This window comes from Myotis brandtii, unplaced genomic scaffold (genome assembly GCF_000412655.1).
Source record: "Myotis brandtii unplaced genomic scaffold, ASM41265v1 scaffold420, whole genome shotgun sequence".
In the NCBI taxonomy this organism is placed as follows: domain Eukaryota; kingdom Metazoa; phylum Chordata; class Mammalia; order Chiroptera; family Vespertilionidae; genus Myotis; species Myotis brandtii.
The window spans coordinates 329,291-353,360 of NW_005366109.1; the positions used below are offsets into that span (position 1 = coordinate 329,291).

The following is a 24,070-nucleotide window of genomic DNA, read 5'->3' on the forward strand; positions in this document are numbered from 1 at the left end:
ATTATGTTCAATTTGTAACAATGAAATTGGGGGTCACCACAACATGAGGAACTGTATTAAAGGGTCGTGGCATGAGGAAGGTTGAGAACCGCTGATCTTGGGCAAATAACTTGGAGCCTTAGTTTCCTCATCCATACAACAGAAATAGTAAGACTCAGCTCACAGAGTTGTGAGGATTAAATGAGTATCTGTGAAAATGCTTTTTAAAGTGTAGTTTGGCACAGTTGCACTCGCAGTATGATGAAGATGTCTATCTGAGGCCAGTTCGGTTGTAACTTTGATGTAGTTCTGTTTAAATAACCTTGGTTAAACTTCAAGACACACTGTGGCATTATTATACCTTGGGCTAGGTATAACTTAGTTGGGAACATGTTAAAATGAGACCCCTAAGCTAGAACTACCTGGATTAATTTCTTACTGGGACTGCTGGAGTTAAAGGGAAGAGAGACATTTCTCCTCCAATGACCACACCCCTAGAAGTGACTTCTATCCATTCTGGCTACCGACATGCACAGTCTGTTTAGTTATTCCTACCAGACGAGAGCTAGGGCTGTCAGCTGTGCACACTCGGAGATATGATAGCTATGCTGTTACGTGCTCAGTTTGGGTGGCAACTCCTCTTCCCAGGCTGCAGATCCCATGAGGCCTCAACTCTCCCCTCCCGTTTTTCTAGGTGGAGTAGTTCAAGAGCATGCAGGCTCTGCAGTGAGGTGGGCCTGGATTTGAGCCCAAACTTTGCTGCCTGCCCAGGACCTCCGTCAGCCTCAGTTCTCAGTTTCCGTATCTGTAAACTAGAGGCCCGGTGCATGACAGTCGTGCACTTGGTGGTGGTGGGGGACGTCCCTTAGCTCGGCCTGCGCCCTCTAAGCCGGCAGGCAGACATCCCCCGAGGGGTCCTTAGTGCTGCCACAGAGGCAGGAGAGGCTCCTGCCACTGCCGCTGCACTCGCCAGCCATGAGCCCGGCTTCTGGCTGAGTGGCGCTCCCCTTGTGGGAGCGCACTGACTACCAAAGGGCAGCTTCTGCATTGAGCATCTGCCCCCTGGTGGTCAGTGCACATCATAGCAACCAATCGTTCCACCTTTTGGTCGATTTGCATATTATCCTTTTATTATATAGGATGGGAATAATAATACTTATAGACTGATGGATGAGACTTAATAAGAAAATGAGTATATGTAAATATTAGCCCAGAACCTAGCACCTAGTAAATAGCCCATAAATGTTAACCATTATGTATGCATGAATTTATATTATCCCCTCCGGAGAGAGAATAAAATTAATGAACATGGGAAATCTTCAAAACCTTAAATGTTCCCATCATTATTGCTGGTCTGCAGAGTTTTCTGCTTCTCTCAGTGGTACACCTGGCACCTTCACTCTTGCTCTCCTCTTTCATTCTGTCCTCAGACTCCCACCGCTCTAGCTGATACCAACCCCTTCCTCCACAAAGGCCTCTGTTCTCAGGACAGAGCTGAGTGTTTTAACTGGTTAGTTGAGTTTTGGGTTTTGTGGGGTAGGTATAATTTCTAGCAGCCTCAAATGGTCTGCATTGAATCTCTCATGTCTTTCTCACAGGGAATGACAGCCTTTCCTCTTTGTTGTGTGTGAATAGGTCCTTCCTGTTTCAATTTGCAAAGCCTTTATTTCCATAAATTCCAATTTTTAATCTAGTTCACTTGTATTGAATCTTCACCTGCTTCAAAAAATATAATGAAATACTTTCAATGTATAAAAAGGTATAAAGGAAAATATAGCAAACATGCATGTTCCCAGCACTCAGCTAATTTACCTCCTTCGTTTGTAGAGGAAGCTCAGTGTCTGTTAGAGCCTGCCCCTCAGCACGGCCCATCTCTGGGTACAGATTGTAATCTAGTCCAAGTGTGCATCTGCTTCACCCAAGGTTAGACTATTAACATCCAGACAATTGTTTGACCTGAGTTAAAATTCAGCTTCTTAAATCAATGATTTATTTAAAGAATTCTCAAAATATCAAGAGGTATTTCAGAAATATCAAACAGAAAGAAAAGCAGTAGTTAGTTAATCTTCGATCCAGAGTGCTCCATATCACGCTGTTGGATTTGTTATGTGCAATCCTGAGGTACACTTAGCCTCCAAGGAGGAAAGCAGCAATAATAACCACGTATTTTATTGATGACAGAACTTTCTTATACATCTGCCCATCTGTTCCTGACAGTGGAGCCTCTGCAGTGTGTACTGCACGTTGTGGCTCTTGGATCCTTGTACAGAGGAGAAGCAGCCATAATGATGAGGCTGGAGCAGGTAGCCTCAGAAGGTCTGCAGAGGAGTCATTTGCCTTCTGGCTCAAGTAGATTTTTTTAAAAATTTGTTTTTTGTAGTCCTCCCTCGATGATATGTTTCCATTGATTTGAGAGAGACACATCAATGTGAGAGGAAAACATGGATATGAGAGAGAAACATCAATCGGTTGCCTCCCTTACAACCCCAACCAGAAATCGAACCCGAAACCTAGGTACGTGCGCTGACTGGGAATAGAACCTGCAACCTTTTGGTGTATGGGACAACGCTCCAACCAACTGAGCCACCCGGCCAGGGCTCCTATGGATTGTTGACATGCAGATATTTGCGCTGCATTGCTTCAGTTTCTTTGATTTGGACTCTCGTTCATTTCCACTTATTCATTTAGTAGGTTTATAAGTATTATTACTTTGGGGATTGACGAAAGCCAACAAAACATTTATTTCCCACTGAATAATAAAAATTATATGCTCAGTTTAGAAAACATGAATAATTCAGAGGAGTATAAAAATGAAATTAAATATCACCTATAATTCCATAACTCAAGAGATAAGCACTCACTGTTAGCATTTTGATATTTTTTCTTCCTGGTCTTTTCTATGCATATACTTTTTTTTTAAATAAAGAGACCATTAAAAATATATAATTTTGGTTCCAATTTTTACTTTCTTTAGATTATTTTCAAGATATGATTTTCACTGGCAGTATACATTCCATTTGGTAGCTGAATCATAATTTATTTCATCATTTCCAATTTCTAGATATTTATCTTACTTGCAGTTTTTAACCAAAATAAATAATACCACCCTGACCAGGTGGCTCAGTTGGTTGGATAGTAGTCCCAGACACCAAAAAGGTTGTGGGTTCGATCCCTTATTGGAGGCAACCTATCGATGTTACTCTATCACATCAATGTTTCTCTCTCTCTCTCTCCCTCTCCCCCCTTCCTCTCTCTCTAAAATCAATAAACATTTCCTTAGGTAAGGATTAAATAAATAACACCATTTTAAACTGTTTTAGGTCACTTTTGTTTGACTTTCTGATTATATTCTTATGGTTAGAGGTGAACCATTTTAAGGCTCATGGTGTATATGTTCCCAAATTGTTTTCCAAAAGGTTGTACAACATATACCTCCACCTGCAATGTTAGAGAGCTAGTCTCACTGCACTCTGGTCAGCTGAAGAGAATACATTTTTAAATATTTGCTAAGTTAGTGGGTGGAAAATGGTATCTTGTTTTTATCACATTTGAGCTGTTACATCTTGTAATGTGTTCTCTCTTGTATTCGTGTGATGTATTTTCCTTTACTCCGTGTGAGACTAATATTTGCAGATAATGCCTCAGTGATATCTTACTCCTTCCTTGGTGTTAGTAATAGGGACATTCCTATGAACTGTCTATGTTACCTGTCTTATTTATCAATGTTAATAGCAATTATCTTTCAGAATAAATATTGGACTCATCTAGGGAGATGGGGTGGGTTATGAAACCACCCACCTCTACCCAAAGGAAGAAACACCTCCTGGAAGTGGGGGACGTCTGCTCCTCTGGCACAGCGTTTCACTCTAGTTTCCCTGCCTGCCTGGGGGAAGCAGGGAGACTTTTTAATGTTTCTACCTATTGCATTCCAGTCCCCCAGTGTAAACGCACAGAAGGCCTTACTCTGCTTCCCTGTTTGGGGTATGAGGGATGCTAGGTAAGACTGAGTTAGAAATGTCCCAACCACAGTCCCCTGGATCTGGAATAAGGGCACCCAGACCTTAAGCAGGAGACAGACAGAGGAAAAGTCCAGGGAAGTAGGGATGTCCCACATGACTCTTAGGGCTAGGCTCTCTTTTCTCAGTGAGGTAATCTAGTGTTCCCCAAATCACGATTTCTTTTTACCATTTTCTATATTACTATTTACATTAAAAAAAACTCATTTTTCACGATTTCTTTTTACCATTTTCTATATTACTATTTACATTAAAAAAACTCATTTTATTTACATAATTAGATTTATTTTTTTAAAAATCTTATCGTTTCTATAAATGGAAAACCAATACCGTTTTCCCAAAAAAAAGAAAGTAACCTTAAAAATAAACAGTGAAAAACTAGCCCAGCCAGGTGTGACTTAGTGGTTGAGTGTTGACCTATGAACCAGGAGGTCACGGCTCGATTCTTGTCAGGGAACATGCCTGGGTTGCAGGCTTGATCCCCTGCGGGGGTGTGTGTGCAGGAGGCAGACAATCAATGATTCTCTCTCATCATTGATGTTTCTGTCTCTTTCTCCTCCCTCTCCCTTCCTTTCTGAAATCAATAAAAATATATTTGTTAAAAAAACTAAAACAATCTTATTAATTAAATTCTAAGCTAGGTCCTATTGCTTACAAATATGTCAGTTCTGACACTGCCCTCACTTTGTTAAAAAAAAAAAAGTCTTATAGACAGACTAGCACCAAACTGAGACCACCTTCTCACGGTCAGCAGACAGACTTTAACAGAATAAAAAAGGACGACATGTTCATTTTGGAACTCAATGTTTAATGCTATTTATGGTCTACCTAAAGTTGCCTCACTTATTCTACCAGTAGTTTATGTCCTCCTCTAAGGAGTAGTTTAGGTTATGTTGCCATAACAGGTTAAGTCTAAAATTTCAGTGGATTGACACACAAAGTTTAGTGGCTTAGGGTGGGAGTGGAGGGCAGGCTGTGCTGCAGTACTCACGCTGCTGTCTAGGCTGAGGGAGGCGCCACCATCTGGAGCCTCCTCAGTTACTGTGGTAGAAGAAAGTTTACGGAGAACTCACACCTGTTCTTTTATGCTTGGGCTTAGAAATGATCTGCTCACTTCTCTCCTCAGCCCATTGGCCAGAGCTAGTCATGTGGCCTCACCTAAGTGCCAGGGGACTGGAAAGTATAGAGGAGCACATGGAATAGCTGGTGAGCGTTGCTGTCTTGCTACATCTGCTGCAGCACTGGGCTGGTCTAGATGCATCTAGATGAGGAATGGATTTGGGTGTTTTTTTGTTTGAAGAAGGTAATGATTGTGTATGAGATCGCTTGTAAAACTATTAATAGTACCTTAAGCAAGTGGGGAGATGTGCCAGACCATTCCTTAGTAATAGTGTCTCCTTTCTTAAAGCTTCATTAAAGAACGGTCAAAAGTCAACGCAGTTCCCCTGAAGAGTAAGAAGGCCTCCAGTTTCCATGAGTTTGCCCGGAACACCAGTGATGCTTGGGACATTGGCGATGATGAGGAAGAGGACTTTTCCCCCCCTGCTTTCCAAACTCTGAACTCAAAGGTTGCTTTGGCAACTGCAGCTCAAGTCCTAGAAAACCACAGCAAGCTGAGGGTGAAACCAGAACGGTCTCAGTCAACAACATCCGACGTTCCTGCCAACTACGTCATAAAGTCCAGCAGTGATGCCCAGCTGTCCAGAAATTCCAGTAAGTCCATCCTGCTCACCTCCACAGCCTCGACTTTTTTAGCAGAGTGCATTTTAAATAAAAACATTTTTTCTTTAGGGCATCACTCAGATTTTCCATTGGATGGTAAATAAGCAAGCTCACGCCTGAGGTATGCCATCAGTGAGCCTGACTGGTCCTCCCACCTGGGTGGCTGCCTGGCCCTGTGACCTGGGCTTCACTTCCTGACACCCAGGTGTTGCCTGCCAGTCTCTTCTTTCTTTCCTGTGCTGGGGTCCAAAACTTTGATTACTTCACATTGCTTTAGGCCTGGTTAGGTTGAAGAATATTGACTAATGTATTTAAGGCTGTTCACTGAATTCCACGAAGGTTTGGTGCTATTGGTTGGCCTCCTCGGCGGTGGGGAACAGCCACTAGCATAGGTTGTCTCTCCTGTTCCTGAAGGTCCTGTGCCCCGACTCCCTGCACATCAGGTTGGGGAGCAGGAGGTGATGCCCCTCTGTGTCTCTTCAGGAGGCTTCAGTAGCTGGTTGAGGTGATGTGGCTTTATCAGATATTGGGAGACTCTCAGTGTGCACTTTTTTTGTTAATTGTCACCCTAGGATATTTTCCCATTGATTTTTAGAGAATGGAAGGGAGGGGAAAGACACAGAGAGAGAAACATTGATGTGAGAGAGACACATCAATTGGTTGCCTCCCACACTCCCCCCAACCAGGGATCGAGCCTGCAACCGAGGTTCGTGCCCTTGACTGGAATCGAACCCGAGACCCTTCAGTCCTCTGGGCGACACTCTATCCACGGAGCCAAACTGGATATACAGCAATGTGCATTGCTGTATTTAATGTATCCCTAATGGGTTTTATGGGCACCAGTTATTCTGAGCTGGAGAGGGAAGTGCTGTCATTTTAGTGAAAGTTAAAACAGCTGACTGGTAAAGGGTGAAAAGGAAGTAGAAGAATGCAGAGCCCTGGCGCATGTCCTGGCTCAGGTCCTAAGAGAACTTCTTTCACAGTTTCAGATTAAGCATGTGTTTATGAAATTAGGCTGGAAGGCCTTTAAAATCATTCCCCAAACACTTTCCGTAGCTGATCCGGGCCCCAGCTTGAACCTTCGGTGCCAGGTGCAGACGGGCATTTAGTGTTGGTTGACCAGGGGCCACAGCTACAGACAGTATCTGTGCATCGTGATTGAAGGTCTCCAGTGTGAGGAAGAGCCCTCCAGGATCCCTAATGAGCTACCTTTGTGCAGCCAGGACCACCTAGAGCAGCGGTTCTCAACCTGTGGGTCGCAACTCCTTTGGCGATCAACGACCCTTTCACAGGGGTCACCTAAGACCATCCTGCATATCAGATATTTATATTACGATTCATAACAGTAGCAACATTACAGTTATGAAGTAGCAACGAAAATAATTTTGTGGTTGGGTCACAACATGAGGAACTGTATTTAAAGGGCCAGAAGGTTGAGAACCACTGACCTAGAGCCTTCCCTTTATGAGGTTCCTTCCTACTGTCATCTGTCAGTCGCTGCTGCCAGACGTGCACATGGCCTCAGCGCTGCGCTGTGAGCCAAGTACCCTGCAGCACTTGTTTCTGTAAACCTGATGGTTGTGCTGGTTGTCACTCTCTACTAGTAATTCTTATTGTGACTTATGCTTATAAGGCCCTGATGTAGAAAGAATGTGAACCAGTCATGAAAGCTCAGTCAGAGTTTAAAACGGAGTTTTGTTTGGGGCAGTAAAATAAATAACGGTTTTGGAGTCAGAAAAATCGAGGTGGCCTCTCAGCTCTCCCTTGTAAGTTACTTAACCTCTCTGAGCTGCAGTTTCTTCATCTGTAGATTAGTAATAAATGAGTAAGTTCCCGCTGTATGCTGTAAGGGTCAAAGGAGAGATATGTAAATGTGACCAGCATGAAGCCTTATGCATAGTAAGCACTCAGTAACGTTATTCCTATACTGCTTGTTTCTCCCACTTACCATCTGGTTTAGAAATGTCTAGAACCAGACAATGAGTTCAGCTAGAGCTGTGCTCTTGCCACTTTAGTCATATCACAGCAGAATTAAACGCTGGTTCATTTGGGGAGACGGGGAGCACAGAGGAACTGCAGCCGCCAGAAGTGGGGTTGCTTCAGGCCAGAGCGTCTCACCCATGCAGGGCACATGGTGCGCCAAGAAAGGTTAGAGTTGGGCCAGGGACACTGACCCTCCCAGCCCTTAGGGCAGCGGCGTGGGGCTGGGCTTCAGGAGAGCAACCTCCTTGCATTGCAGTGTGCTTTATAGTGTGGTCGTTTCTTGTGTGCTCTGTGCTGTGGAAAAGGAAGGTGAACACGTGTTGCCCCCAAACTCATCATTAGGCACCAAGAAGAGTTCCAGGTTGGGGAAGAAAGAAAACATTAGTTTGCCGTCAGGGGTTGCCAAAAAAGTTCTTGAAGTTGCTGCAGCATCTGCGTCTCCATTAGCATATAAGATGCCTTGTACACGATAAAAAACACAGCCATCCTCCAGGCGGAAGAGTTGAGCACAGCTGGGTTTCCATCCCGGCTGCCCCTCAGCTGGGTACCCCGGGCGCACAAACTGTGCTGCTGAAGCTCGTGGAGGAGACCATACTGAGCAGTTAGGTTACTCAGAGTCCATGCTCTTCACACAGCTCGTCTCTTTCTCTTTCGAATTATCTCAGGTGATTCATGCCTGAGGAATGCACTCCACAAACAGCAGTCACTCCCTCTCCGACCCATCATCCCCCTTGTTGCCCGGATCTCAGACCAGAACGCATCTGGGGCACCCCCAATGACGGTCCGGGAGAAAACCCGCCTAGAAAAGTTCCGTCAGCTTCTCTCCAGCCACAACACTGACTTAGGTGAGTCCCCGTGAGCCCTGGGCAAGATAGGGCCTCTTGGTGACTGGGATTCTCAGAGCCCTGGAAGCTATTGCTCTTTATTCTTCCTTCTTTTACTTTTCCAGCATCTCCTGATCTGGTGCCCATTGCAGTGACATGCAGGTATTAAGTCAGAAGTATGTTACTAGAAATTAGGGACCAAATGAGGTGGGACTGGATTCTGTGGCCTGTAGACCATAGTGTAATTATTCTGGCTTCGGTCTCTCCCACCTCAAGGCGATTCTATGGAAATCCACACTGGTCTTTCTCTTCCCCTCTAACCTCTGAGCCCCGACTGGATCCCTGCCATAGAGCGTGTCCTTGGCACTTTCCTGCTCAGGGCTGTTGTTTTGGGCTTCCCCCTGGTGCTTGTCAGTAGCTGCTGGTGGTGGTGTTGGTGGTGGTGGTGATCATCTTACTTGAATGGTGGGAGGCATCAGGCCGTACTTGCTGAGGTTTGTTTTAGGGCATTTGTGGGAAGAGCTCAATCCAAGGAGCTGTTATCTGTTTGCAGATGAACTGAGGAAGTGTAGCTGGCCAGGTGTTCCCAGGGAGGTTCGACCTGTAACCTGGAGACTCCTGTCGGTGAGTTCTACCCACTGTGTTGAGTAGTGTGAGCCTCACACGGCCCTTCTTACCTGATGAGGTTAGTGTGGGCACATTCGTCTTACTCCCTAGACTTCTCTGGTCCTGCTGGAGATGACAGAACGTGGGCTGCAGTCCTGTGTCTGTGCACGCAGACACACATTCTGGAGAGTTCATTTTAACACACACAGAAGACCACACATTGGTTACCACAGTCGCAGTCTCATGTTCTCAGCGTGAGGAAGAATAGAGTGAGGCACGGTCGTCCCAGCACTGGTCCCTGTGCTTCACTCCTTCTCCGGAGGAATAACCGCAGTGGTTGACACCCACTGTGCGACGAGAAGAGCTGGTGAAAGGGCCTCCCTGCCAAGCCTGCGTCGTCCCACTTTCACTGAGGGCAGAACACTGGCCAGCACTGTTGCAGGAGCACTTGGATTTCCTGAGCCCGTCAAATTCACTCATTCTTCTAGCAAGGATTTATTGAGGGCCTGCTGTTCACCAGGCACGGTGCCAGGTGCCGGGAGGGTATACATAATGAGTCGGCCACAGTCCCTGCCTGCCAGGCATTCGCTGTGGAATGTATTGCATGAGTGTCTGGGAGAGGAAGGGTCTCCCTCCTGGCTGCTCCCTACCCCTTGCAACCATGAATCATTGAATCATTGCCTCTGCCATTTCTAATTAAGTTCAAGAGCTGTGAAGAATAGATTGGTGAGAACGGAAGGAGAGCAGGAGGTGTAAGAATTGGGAGTGGGATCTAGACCAGAGACAAGAATGGAAGCTGGCCTGGAGCTTGGGCTAGGAGGGGGCTGCTGCCATAAGTCCTGTGTCTGGACGTTGCAGCTGCTATGTCACAGATTTCATTCAGCTTCCCAAGCTCGTAATTCCGAATGTTACATGGAAAAGAATAGGTAATGGGCACATACTTACATGGCACATCTCTGAGATTTGCTGTAGACACGACCGTCTCCCTGTGATCCTCAGAAGTGTTGCCTTGTACACACATAGCCCTTGAGGTCTTGGCTTGGGTCCAGTTCCCCTCGACTGACCTACATGCACTGTCTCTGTGCTGGCTCTGGGAGTCCTGGGTGCTCACCAGCAGTGCAAGCTCCAAGTCCAGCACAGGCTACAAGAGTAAATAGTCCTGAGAGCGTTGGCCTTGGCTCAACTGCCCACATGTGGGTCTCACTGGATGAGGGAAGGCAGACACAGTGGCCGAAACAAAAAAGGGATCCACCCTTGTTCTCCTGCCAGTTTTCCTTCCATTTCTCTGATAGTTTCCAAGTCACTGCTCAGACTAAAATAAAAATTAAGGATTCATCCAACCAGCATCTGCCCCCATCTGACTAGCCGTCCTGTCTACAGGGCTATCTCCCAGCCAACACCGAGAGGAGGAAGCCGACCCTGCAGAGGAAGCGGGAGGAATATTTTGGCTTCATTGAGCAGTATTATGACTCTCGAAATGAGGAACATCACCAGGATACCTACAGACAGGTACAGTTATCACCGGCTGCCTTTGCTTACTAGTCATAATCTTAAGGTGTGTCTTCTGGGAGTGCTATCAGGGTACAGATTTTCCAAGTCTTCAGGCTATGGTGTGCTGCTTAGGAATGACATTTATTCCTGGTATGCAGAGAGGTATGGGGGGTCTGGGAAAAATTATTCCCAGAACTGCTTTCCCTTTTTCTAATTCAGTAGCTCTGGTTTTAATCATTTTAAATAGATCTCCCTCTACCACCACTATTCCCTCACCCTACCCCAGGCTAATGGCAGTGCTTCTCAAACTTTAATGTGCATACAAATAACCTAGGATTTTGGTGAAATCCTACTTAGGGATTATGATAAAATGCAGATTCTAATTCAGTAGGTCTGGGGTGAGACCTTCACTTCTAATGAGCTCCCAGGTGAGGCCAGCGCTGCTGTTCCACAGACCTCACGCGAGTAGTAAGGATTATGGGGCAAAGATGAAAGATGCTTTCACTCGGGAGTGGTCCAGTCCCCCTGGACAGTGACATCAGTGCCTGTTTAGCACCCACGTCTCTCTGTTTGTCTGTAGGAGTTGTTGCCATCAGCAGCCTTGGCAGGGAGCGTTCCATCATTGCTCACAGTGCTCCCCATGCCTGTGGGAAGGTGGAGGGGGAGAAGAGCAGTCTGGTGGTTGCAGAAGAGGGAAAAGACGGGGGAGGCAGCTGTCTACAACAAGCCCTAAGAGCTGAAGTACCTTCTGCCACTGCCAACACAGTCCTTACAGTTGTTAGACTGGGCACTGGGGAAACTGAGGCCAAAACCCACTGTAGTGCCCTCTTTGGAAACAGAAGTCAGAACTTGCGGTGCCAGTTACTGAAGGGCAGCTCCTCCAGGTCCCCCTCTTCTTCTGCATTGTAACTTCAGGAGCAGGTCCTTCTTGGTTCCCTATCCTCGCACGTTTTTGCAGCTGTCAGAGCTCTTACTTAGTTCCTGGAAACTGTTGATGACTAAGATTTGGAAAGAAGGGTCCACATTTTGATCATAACTATTAAAGAAGTGAAACAGACTTCAGAGCAATAGGAAAAAGCAGGGGGTTCTCTCAGGTGTGAAGCCTATTGCTATTTGTGATAAGTGGTGTTGGGGGGAGTTTTCCTCACTGTTCAGTAAGCTATTGCTATCATGGAAACGTATTTGAGACGGACAGGTTGGTTTAACTAGACTTTTTTTGTATGTCAGTTCTTTCTAAAGATAAATTGTGCTCTCACTCATACTCCCTTGATACTAGTTCATATAAGAAAATAACATCTCAGAAGAATAAGGTAGCATTTGTGTTTGGCCATGGCTTCTCTTTTTCAGATCCACATTGACATTCCAAGGACGAATCCTCTCATTCCATTGTTCCAGCAACCACTTGTACAGGAGGTGAGGGAAGTACTTAACGTTCTCAACCCTTCTCCCCTCATATCTCTGTGGCCCCAGTTCTGTGTGGATGGGTGCTGGAGCCTTCTCCTAACCACGGCAGGTTTACAGCTAACGTGGTGTACCTGTGTGCAGATGTGGAGCCCTTCAGAGCACTTTCTTGTGCATTCTCATGTTCTCTTCCTAACACACCTGTGGGCCGAGTAGTGCTGAGAGTTTTAGGGGCTTGCCTCCAGTCTTGAGGCTACCTGGTGACAGAATGAAAAAGCAGGGGGTTCTCTCAGGTGTGAAGCCTGAGAGAGCCCACATCTTAGAATTCCTAGTCTGGTGTTTGTTCTGCTTTATCAAGCTGAAATAATGATTTTGATTTTTCTTATTATTGTAAATATACGTAACAAAACAACCATTACCACCATCCATCTCTAGAACTTTTTATTTTCCCAAACTGAAACTGTCCCCATCTATCCTATATAATGAAGAGGTAATATGCAAATTGACCATCATGCCCTCGCACAAGATGGCTGCCCCCATGTGGTCAAAGATGGCTGCCACAAGATGGCCGGCAGGGGAGGGCAGTTGTGGGCGATCAGGCCAGCAGGGGAGGGCAGTTGTGGGGGACCAGGCCTGCAGGGGAGGGCAGTTGTGGGCGATCAGGCCGGCAGGGGAGGGCAGTTGGGGGCGACCAGGCCAGCAGGGGAGGGCAGTTGTGGGCGATCAAGCCTGCAGGGGAGGGCAGTTGGGGGTGACCGGGCCGGCAGGGGAGGGCAGTTGGGGGCAATCAGGCTGGCAGGGGAACAGTTAGGCGCCAATCAGGCTGGCAGGGGAGTTGTTAGGGGGCAATCAGGCAGGCAGGCAGGTGAGCAGTTGGGGAGCCAGCAGTCCCAGATTGTGAGAGGGATGTCCGACTGCCAGTTTTTATTTTCCCAAACCGGCAGTCGGACATCTCCCGAGGGGTCCCAGATTGGAGAGGGTGCAGGCTGGACTGAAGGATACTCCCCCTATCCCCAGTGCACAAATTTCATGCACCAGGCCTCTAGTCCTATATAATAAAAGGCTAATATGCAAATCGACTGAAAGGTGTAAGGACCGGTCACTATGATGCGCACTGACCACCAGGGGGCAGACACTCAACGCAGGAGCTGCCCCCTAGTGGTCAGTATGCTCCCACAGGGGGAGTGCTGCTCAGCCAGAAGCCCTGAGCCGAGCTCATGGCTGGAGAGCGCAGCGGGGGTGGCGGGAGCCTCTCCCGCCTCCGTGGCAGCGCTAAGGGTGTCCAACTGCCCCCTTAGGCCCACTCCCCATGGGCCTAGCTTACAGGTATTGGGCCAAAAGTGGCAGTCCGACATCCCCCAAGGGGTCCCAGATTGCGAGAGGATGCAGGCCAGGCTGAGGAACCCCACTGGTGCCCGAATCCATGCACCAGGCCTCTAGTTAAACAATAACTAACTCTCTATTCCCCAGCAGCCACCATTCTACTTTCTTTCTCCATGAATTTGCCTATTCTCAGTACCTGTAATAAGTGAGATCATGCAATATTTGTTCTTTGGTGTCTAGCTTATTTCACTTCGCATCATATCTTCAAGGTTCATCCATATTATAGCATGTGCCAGAACTTTCATCCTTTTTAAGGATGAATATTTCATTAAACTAGTATGTATATAACATATATTATTGATCCATTCATCTACAGTGGACAGTTCATAATGCTGCTATGAACATGGGCAAGCAAATATCTGGCTGAGTCCCTGTTTTAAATATATTTTTTTTAATCCTCACCCCAGGATATTTTTCCCATTAGTTTTTTTTTAGAGAGGGGAGGAAAGGGGGAAAGAGATAGAGAAACATTGATGTGAGAGAGACACATCAATTGGTTTCCTCCCACACGCACCCCAACCAGGGCCAAGGATTGAACCTGCAATTGAGGTAACGTGCCCTTGACCGGGAATCGAACCCACAACCTTTTTGGTCTGTGGGTCAACACTCTAACCACTGAGCTAAATCAGCCAGGACCTGTTTTATACTCTTTTGGGTATGTACTGGGGGAACCCTCATGACTTACCAATAGCATCAAGAAGATTTTGAGGTTGATACCATTATTTTACCCGTAAGAGCTCAGAGGAAGCTAAAAACACATTCAGGATCCCTCTGTCTCCCGTACAATTTCTTACAAATCAGCTCTGCTTATTCCCCATTTTGATTTGGGGACGTTCAGATACTTCTACCTGTGCATGTTTACTCTAAACTTGGAGACAGGGAAAGTAGCTTGTATAAAAGGCTTCTCCTAATAGTGGAACCTGAATTCAAAGAAGGAAAATCAAACTGTAGTCTTTTCAACTTTTCTCAAATCACCTTTCTGTCTAGCAGGCCTTAGTCCTCTTTTTTCTTTTCTTTTTAATATGTTTTTATTGATTTCAGAAAGAGGAAAGGAGAGAGAGTAACATTAATGATGAGAGAGAATCATTTATCGACTGCCTCCCACACACTTCCTACTGGGATGGAGCCTGCAACCCGGGCATGTGCCCTGACTAGGAATCAAACTGTGACCTCCTGGTTTATGGGTTGACCTCAACCACTGAGCCACACCAGCTGACAAGTCCTCTTCAATAGAGTAAACTGCTAACCAGGGAGCAGAGAACTGAGTAACCCTGAATACTGAAAGACTTGCTTGGCAAACCTACTAGTAAAAGGTACATCAGCATTAACTAGAATAAGTCAGAATTACCCACACTGGTAGAAGAGGTGAAGAAAAACCTTCAGGGATTAGCCTCTCCTCTCCTCCCTGCAAAACCAGATCATCCCAGAATTGTTTCATAGTGAAAATGCCATGGTCTCCTGTGGTAACCAGGGTGAGTGTGTCTGCATCATCCCATCCTTACTATAGGATTGGCCAGTGTTAAAGCCAGTCACCAGGATTTGTGTATTCACAAGGGGCTGGAAGTGTGGAGTCCAGGCCTGGTTAGCCCTTCAGAAGGACTGTCCTGGAGGAGCTGTTAACAGAGACATCCAGACAGACACAGGCCACAGGAGGTATGAGGAGACAGAGTGGGGTAGACAATCTTTGGCATCTTCCTGAACATGGTGGGTCTAGCTTGACCTACAGTGTCTAGGGTCATTTAGCAGCAGAGGGGAAAGAATGTAGGTTGGCCCCCACTAGAGTATTGGGTCCAACACAAATGAGGACACTATGCCCTTCCCTCAGCCCCAGAGAGCAAGTGGGCAAGTAGAGCAGAGGCAGAGAGGCCAGCGCCTCCCACACCGGGCTCTGTTCTCACCCCTGGGAGTGCAGGAGTGTTGACACTGCGAGGCGGGCTCAACACGTACCTACAGATGCTCTACCTCTCTCCTCCACTAGCTAACCCGCTACAAACCACACAACCGTTTCCTTTTTACCGTTCTCCCTCGGAGCTGTCTGTCCCTCTGCCTGACCTCTGAGAGGGCCTCTTCAATTTGCCCCCAGAGCCGACTGTTTGGGGCTCTGCAAGCCCATGTGCTATGGAGGCCCTGTAGTGTCCTGTCCCTCTGTACATCACCTACACCTCTGTCACCCTCCATGTGATTCGTAGAGACATGGACCGTCCATGTCAAGCCTAGGAGTTGTGGTCAGTGGGATGAAGCCAGGGAGTATTAGCACGCTGAAAGAAGACAGGGAAAGCTCAGGGGGTCTAATGGAAGCAGAGGGGAGTGTAGCTGAGTGAGTGGGATAGGGCCAGACTCTGTGACGGAACCATAACGATCTCTTCTTTCTCCCCATCCTAAGCCTCTGGCCTCTTGTGGCTAATATGCTTACCCCAGAGGCTTTTCCATGGAAACTGTGGCTGATTTCTCTGTTCTCAGATTCCCAGCTGTAGGAATCCATAGAATTTGGTTTATTTAACTCCCTATCCCTAGCAAATGTCTGGGTTGCATCCTGATATATGAAGTGACTTCCTGCATTTATCATCTTATTACTAGATCTTTTTCTGTCTCAGCGGGGAGACAGGAGAGGGCGGTAGAGAAGGTATTTCCTATCTACATCCTGTAATGACAAAAAGGATTTACCAGAAGCATCAGAACTTAGATGTTCTGAATAACAACATCCTGAATCAATGACATCATTGCGAACCTTTTTCTAAGCCGTTGGGTCACCATCCTTTTTTTTGCCCAATTTAATATCACAGTAACTAGATACTGAGAAGACAAAGGGCAAGAAGTATCTACCTGTGCTTAAAAACAATTAGTGTCTTAGAAACCTTTTATATTTCTATACTTCATCTTGTGGTATTTAAAAAAGTTTCCTAAAAATTCTGCAGCAACTGTAGGATGAATTGTGAGGTAGGTAAATGGAGGGAGGGAGTGTATCCCCGTGGTTTAACAGCATGTCTCTTTCTCTCTTAGATCTTCGAAAGAATTCTATTTATTTGGGCCATCCGACACCCTGCCAGTGGGTATGTCCAGGGAATTAATGACCTGGTCACTCCGTTCTTTGTCGTCTTCCTCTCAGAACATGTGGGTAAGAAGCATGAGTACCAAGTTGAACAAGCTATTGTTCTTTCTCATCTTTGGTGTGTTTGTTTTCCCCGAGTGCAGCCAGTAGGCATGTCTTGCTGAGAAAGGACAGTGACTTTAGAGTACACAGCTAAGCCTGTTTTTTGTTGTTGTTAATCCTCACCCAAGTATATTTTTTTCCATTGATTTTCAGAGAGAGTGGAAGGAAGGGGGAGAGACAGAGAGAAACATCAATGTGAGAGAGACACATCGATTGGTTACCTCCCATACACACCCCACCTGGAGTGTGAGGCCGGGGCTGGAGCCTGCAACCGAGGTATGTGCCCTTGACAGGAATCGAACCCAGGACCCTTCATTTCGTGGGCTGATGCTCTAACCATTGAGAAAACTGGCTAGGGCCACAGCTAAGCCTATTTTAATGGCAATAGCAGCCTGAAATTTCTCTCTTGAAATGGTTGCAAATCTCACCTAAAAAGACCTGCTTTGTCACAAGAATGACCAAATTGATATGTTCTGTCATAAACAGATGGTTTGATGATTTATTTGAAATCATTTTAGGGTTATTTTGAAGTTGTTTGAAACACAGGCCCTCATCCATGAAAGCTAGAATTTTAGATTGTATATAGGGCTTCCCACTTTGGTTCATATGCTATTTTTTTTTTTCATCCTCACCCGAGGATATTTTTCCCATTGATTTTTCGAGAGAGTGGAAGAGAGAGGGACAGAGAGAAACACCGATGTGAGAGGAACACATCAACTGGTTGCTTCTGGCATGCCCCGGACCAGGGCCAGGAGTCTGCAACTGAGGCATGTGCCCTTGACCGGAATCGAACCCAGGACCCTTCAGTTCACAGGCCGACACTCTATCCACTGAGCCAAACTAGCTAGGGCCACATGCTATTTTTCAGTAGCGGGATGTGGACATGTAGAGGGGAAAGGTTGTAGCACCAGAATCCAGCTCACAAGCCAGAGCCACATGCTATTTTTCAGTAGCGGGATGTGGACACATCGTGGGCACATAGAGGGGAAAGGTTGTAGCACCAGAATCCAGCTCACACTGAGGTAATGGAATAGACTGAGGCGAGCACCACACCTTGATTTCTTCCCTTCCTTTTCCACCTCTGACCCCACTGGACTCCTGGCACTTTGGGTAGAGTGATTAGATGCCACGGTGGCAGTCAGGTTTACTTGCAGCCCAAGCCTCCCCCCTGGCCAGGCCTAAATCAGGCACAGTCTTGAAAGGATTTGAGGATGCTCCTCTCTTTTTGGTTCCTTAGTCACTTGTGCTTAGAGGTTCAAAGGAAAACCCATCTGTCATGGCCTGATGCTTTGTTCTTTTAGTTAAAGAGAAGCTCATTGGGGATCAGAACATTGAAAAGGTTCTTAGAAAACCATCCATCCAATCTGCTCACCTCACAGATGGGTTGTAAGATTCCCTGCCTTCTTATTTGTGGCAGAGCTAGGACTAGAACTTTGTTTTTTTAGACTTGGAATAAGGGGAAAGGGGGTGGATAATTGTGGGTTTTGGAGGAGACCATTGTAGGGGCCAGGAGGGTAATGAGAAGTGGACTAGAGTGGAGACCCTTGACATGGGAGGGGCTAAGAAATGTCTCACTTGATTTGTCCTATTCAGGTTTTCTGGAGGGACTTAGAGGGGTGGTGTTTTGTAAGACAACATGAGTGAAATCGGTCAGACAGAAAAAGCTAAGAACCATATGATTTCACTCATATGTGGAATATAAAACTGAAACTTCAGGGGGGAAAAACAAACAAAACTGAAACTTATGAACACAAACAGCAGAGTGGTGGTTGCCAGAAGGAAAGGGGGTATGGGGTAAAGGGAGTCCTAATATGAGGTGACAGGAGAAGATTTGACTTTGGGTGGTGGCACATGGTACAATATACAGATCTTATAGAATCCACACATGAAACCTATATGTTCATGTTGACCATTGTCACCCCAATCAATTTAATAAATAGTTTTTTAAAAAGTATGACAACAGAATGACATCATTCTGGTTCCCCTGAATTAGCAGCAACCAGGGCAGAACTGGAGTCAGAGTGGAAGGTCACTCTTGCCCACTCTGTCAGGTGATCCTAAGCAGAAGCGTGACTAGTAAAATTTAGCCACCAGAAGTGTTTAAATAAAGCTTTTGCTAGAGGACTTTTCATTTTCCCTTCACATTAGTAGGTCAGCTATTGGAAGTATCTTAATTCTGCATGTTTAATTTTTTAAGAGCAATGCAACTGATGGGATTTTTTTGGTTGCTGCTTGCAATTCTTTGATAGGACTGCATTCTGATCTTGGTATTTGGCTTGTCAGCGCCCCCTGCTGACCCACCGTGTTTATGCAGTGCAGCGTGGGCTTCTGTGGCAAGCCTTCCGTAGCTGTTTCGCCTCTGCAGCACACTTCCGATTCCCTTCTCCTAGGAAGGCAGGGCCCATTCATTTTTTACGAACATTTTAGCTATGTTATTTTTTAAGCATATGTAAAAGTAGGTAAAATAATAGTGCAAATCCCCATGTAATTATTACCCAACTTCAACAGCCCGTCTTGTATCATCTGTACCTCTGTTCATTCTCCATCCCCTCAGCTTTGTGAATTATTTGGGAGCTGATCTCAATATCAAGCATCATATTTCATCCATAAATATTTTCATATGTATCTCTAGAACATAATAATGAAAGAAACCCACAGCCATAATGCAATTATTACATCTAAAAAGTAATAACTCCTTAATATAATCTCATAGACAACAGTATTTAAATTTTCCTGGTTCTCATAAATATATTTAACAGTTTGAATTAGAGTCCAAATCAGGTCCACACATTCTAGTTGGTTGATACATAGTATTTAAATCCTGGTTCTCATAAATATATTTAACAGTTTGAATTAGAGTCCAAATCAGGTCCACACATTCTAGTTGGTTGATACATCTTCTCTGTTCCCATCCGTCTCTCTTTCCCTTAGCCCTTGTTTTTCCAGTTTCCATACCTAGGGAAGGGCTTTGCCATTACCAATCAGGAATGTCACCCTGATTTTTAAAGCACTTTACCATTTGCAAAGTACTTTGACATACCTGATTTCATCTACTAGGCCCCAGTCTCTCTCTTTTTAAAAATTAGTATCTTCCTTTTGTTGTTGTTGTTATTTCTTATTGATTTTTAGAGAGAAGGGCGGGGGGAGTAGAACATTGATGTAAAAGGGAAACATTGATCAGTTGCCTCCCATATGTGCCCCAAGCGGTATCAAACCCATAACATTTTGGTGTACGGGACAATATTCCAACCAACTGAGCCACCCAGCCAGGATCCAATATATCTTTAAGGTAGGTGTATCAGCCCATTTTACAGGTGGGAAATCCAAAGTTCAGCGATTTAATGAGCTTTTAGAACTCAAACCCAGGTCTTTTGACCTCAATACCTGTGTTCTTTATATGACTCGGTGGTATCTCATTTCAGATACTTGTCCTTGGACCTCTAATGGCTCCCTCTACTCCATTTTCTGCTTGAAAGCAGGTAGCAAGCACATTTCTTATTGCTCTCTGCCTTAAAAAAAAATTGCAGTAGAAGTACATGCTCATACACATATGTAATACCTTAATCAATAAAGAAGAAAAAAACAGAAGTATATGCTCATTAAAAAATCAAAACAATTTAGAAGTGTTATCCTCCCCCCACCAGAGATAACTACTACTATTGATCATTGGTGTGCATTCTTCCAGAACTCTTCCTGCATGTGGATAAACTGCTTGTACTATTTTCTTTGTTGTTGCATTTGGAAAAATGGGATCAACCTATCCATATTTTTCTGTCTTGCTTATTTTCATTCACAAACATGGCTTCCTTTCCAAGTCTGTACATATAGATCTACCCCACCTCATCATTTTTAGTAATTATATTTATTTTCATAATAAGGCTTTACTGTAGTTTATTTAACAATTCTTCTATAGAAGGACATTTAAATTATCTACACTTTTTAGCTGTTATAAATAACATTGCAATGAATATCCTTGTACATATTTCCCTGTGTTTTTGAGTTAAAATCTATATTTATCTGAAGGAGAGTCCCTAGAAGTGAAATTGCTAGTCCCAAGAGCATCCCAAATAGGTACTACTAAATTTCACTCCAAAAAGGTTGACACCAGTTTATATTCCAACCACTGATGTTTGAGTGCACTTTTCTTTCTTTTTCTTTTTTTTTTTCTTTTTTTATTAATCCTCACCTGAGGATATTTTCCCATTGATTTTTATTTTTTTAAATATACTTTTTATTTTTATTTTTAAAAATATATTTTCATTGAGTTTATTTATTTCAGAGAGGAAGGGAGAGGGAGAGAGAGATAGAAACATCAATGATGAGAGAGAATCATTGATCAGCTGCCTCCTACACACCTCACACTGGGGATTGAGGCCGCAACCCAGGCATATGCCCTGACCGGGAATCGAACCATGAGCTCCTGGTTCATAGGTTGACGCTCAACCACAGAGCCAGGCTAGCTGGGCTTCCCATTGATTTTTAGAGAGAGTGGAAGGGAGGGAGAGACAGAGAAACGTCAATGTGTGAAAGACACATTAATTGGTTGCCTCCATCATGCACCGTCGGGATCGAGCCTGCAACCAAGGTATATGCTCTTGGCCGGAATCAAACCCAGGACCCTTCAGTCTGCGGGCCGATGCTCTATCCACTGAGCCAAACTGGCTAGGGCTGAGTGCACTTTTCTTCACATCTTTAGCAAAACTGAGCCTCTTAGTTGAATTGTGTTACACAAATCTGGAACGTATATCATGGTTTGTGTTTCAGATTTATTTCTACTTACTCATCAGCGAGGTTGTTTATCTTATGTGTATTAGTGTGTGTTTCTTTGTGAACTGCTTGTTGAAATCTTTTAACCGTTTTTTCTATTGGATTTTTAGTCTTCTTTTATAACAGGTTTTTGTAGATTAGATGTATTTATTCTAGTGTGCTTTAAAAATATTAGATTGAACCACACAAAATTACTAATATTCAACCATTTTTTTATCTGTTCTGCACAGGAATTTTATATGGTTCAACCTAATATTGTTTTCCTCCCAGATCATCATTTGTTTTTTTAACTTTGTGTATTGTATCTCCTTATAGAGAACTTCCTAATTTTTATATAGTCCATTTACAGGTATTTCTTGAGCTCCTACTCTGTGCCAGGGGATAGGAGTGACTAAGATGACAGACTTAGGCCCTGCCCTGTGGTGCCTTCCTTCCAGTAGGGGGTAGGGGTGGGGCCACCAACAAGTAAACCCCTCATTGCAGAGGGTGAGGAGGACGAGGAGGAAATGTCTCCTCCTTTATGGCTTTTGGATTTGGTATCTTACTTAGGAAGTCCTTTCTTCCCCACCCCAATATTCTAAAAACACTCTTCTATGTTTTCTTTTAACACTCTTGTGGGTTTAGATTTACATTTAGCGTTTTAAATTTCATTAATAATTTATTTTCCTGTGTGGTGGGGATTGAGATTTAAAGTTACTGTTCCAACTGGATAGTTCATTGTTTCAGCACCATTTATAAATAGTGCATCCTTCCCTTTACTAATGTGAAATCCCTCTACATAATATAAATTCCTTTATTACATAGTTCTACTTATTTCTTTCCCATTTATCTCCATTTCTATGCAAGTACTTCGTGGCTTGGATTTTCAAGCTTTATAGTATATTTTATTATTATTCTAGGGCCAGTCTCTTTCATCACCCTTTCTAAAAAATTGTCTTGGCTCTTCTTCAAGGTGGACTTTAAAACCAACTTGCCAAATTCAGGAGATAGGGAACTCTTTAGAATTTTTACGGGAGTTGTGGTGAATTTATAAATTAAGTTTTGTGGTGGTTTTTGGTAGCATCTTTATTGAGATGTAATTCATATATCATACAGCTCACTCACTTAAAATATACCATTCAATAGTTTTTAGTATACATATAGAGTTGTGTAACCATCACCACATTCAATTTTAGCATATCACCCCAAAAAGAAACCTTGTACCCCTGAGATATCAGCCCCAAGCCACCATCTCCTTCTACCCCTAGGCAACTGCTAACCTACTCTGTCTCTCTGGATTTGCCATTCTGGACATTTCATAAAAATGGAATGATATTGTATGTGGTCTTTGTGTCTGGCTTCTTTCACTTAGCTTTTTTTTTAATGTTTAGTTTACTTTTATTATCAGACTGTGTCTTCTAAACATAATCATTACACAGCAGTTCCAACAGGAAAACCTAAGGGGAAGCTTTGAGTTAGTCTTTAAAGGACAAGTTAGGGATTTAGTATCCTAGTAGATAAAAGTTCAGCTCTTGGCATTATCCTTAAAACCGAGTACATGTGCCCTGATTGGTGTGGCTCAGTTGGTTGGTTCCCATGCACCAAAAGGTTCCTGGATCAATTCCCAGGTGAGGACATATGCCTGGGTTGCAGGCTTGATCTCTAGTAGGGGGTGTGCAGGAGGCAGCCAATGTATGTTTCTCTCTTTCCCTCTCTTTCTTCTTTCCCCTCTCTTTCTGAAGAACAATAAAAACATATTTCAGTCTTTACTGGAGTTTCTCAGTGGTTAGAGCACCAACCCATGCAGTGAAGGGTCACAGGTTCGATACCCAGTCAAGGGCACATACCTTGGTTGCCTGTTCGATCCCCAACTCCAATTGGGGCTTGTACAGGAGGTAACCAATCGATGTATCTCTCTCATATCAATATTTATCTCTCTCTTTCTTCCTCCCACTTTCCCTTCCTACCTCCCTTCCATTCTCTCTAAAAATCAGTGGAAAAAATATTTTCTGGTGAGGATTAACAACAACAAAAAAGCAATTCAAGAAAAGAGAGTACATAGTATGTACTCTCTTTTGTAAGGTACAGACAGATAAATCCCAAAAGGCCTTGGCATTTGGGGCAGTGTTAATGCTTTATCTATTAACTAGGGGCCAGTGCACGAATTTGTGCACCTTGAAAGGAACTGTGGGCCACAAGGCTGCAGTGGGCACAGGGGCAGGTCTCAGCCCATCCTCCTTGCCCCTGCCCAGCCCCTCCCACCACAGCCCCCTGGTCCTCTGTCTGCTGGCAGCCCTGCTCCCACCGACGCCATTCCCACGTGCTGACAGTGTCAGCCCCGCTCACACCCACTGACGGCGCAGAGCAATTGGGGCCAGCCAGCGCCAGCAGCGGGTTGTTCCACCCTACATGTTCCGCACTCTGCTGCCTGCTGCCGACGCCTGCCATGTTCCGTGTGCACCCCCTGGTGGTCAGCACACGTCATAGTGACTGGTTGATCGGTTGTTCCGCCGTTCGGTCTATTTGCATGTTAGGGTTTTATATATATACTAGAGGCCCGGTGCACAAAATTCGTTCACTGGGGGTGGGGGGAATCCCTCAGCCTGGCCTGTGCCCTCTCACAATCCTGTGCCCTCTGGGACCCCTCGGGAGATAACGACCTGCTGGCTTAGGCCTGCTCCCGGGTGGCAGAGGGCAGGCCCAATCGCCCAATCCAGCCCCTGGTCGGGCTCAGAGCAGGGCTGATTGGGGAGTTGGGGCACCGCCCC

At 45.0% G+C, this 24,070-nt stretch overlaps 1 protein-coding gene across 1 annotated transcript in view; it reads left to right on the forward strand.

The window, feature by feature from the left end:
• Positions 1–24,070, forward strand: part of TBC1D22B (TBC1 domain family, member 22B) — a 79,451-nt gene that overhangs the window by 26,288 nt on the left and 29,093 nt on the right. The window contains exons 3-8 of the mRNA XM_005873771.2: positions 5,404–5,708; positions 8,366–8,545; positions 9,078–9,148; positions 10,511–10,639; positions 11,969–12,034; positions 16,406–16,520. Of these exons, the coding sequence (XP_005873833.1) occupies positions 5,404–5,708; positions 8,366–8,545; positions 9,078–9,148; positions 10,511–10,639; positions 11,969–12,034; positions 16,406–16,520 (866 nt within the window). The remainder of the gene's footprint in view (positions 1–5,403; positions 5,709–8,365; positions 8,546–9,077; positions 9,149–10,510; positions 10,640–11,968; positions 12,035–16,405; positions 16,521–24,070) is intronic.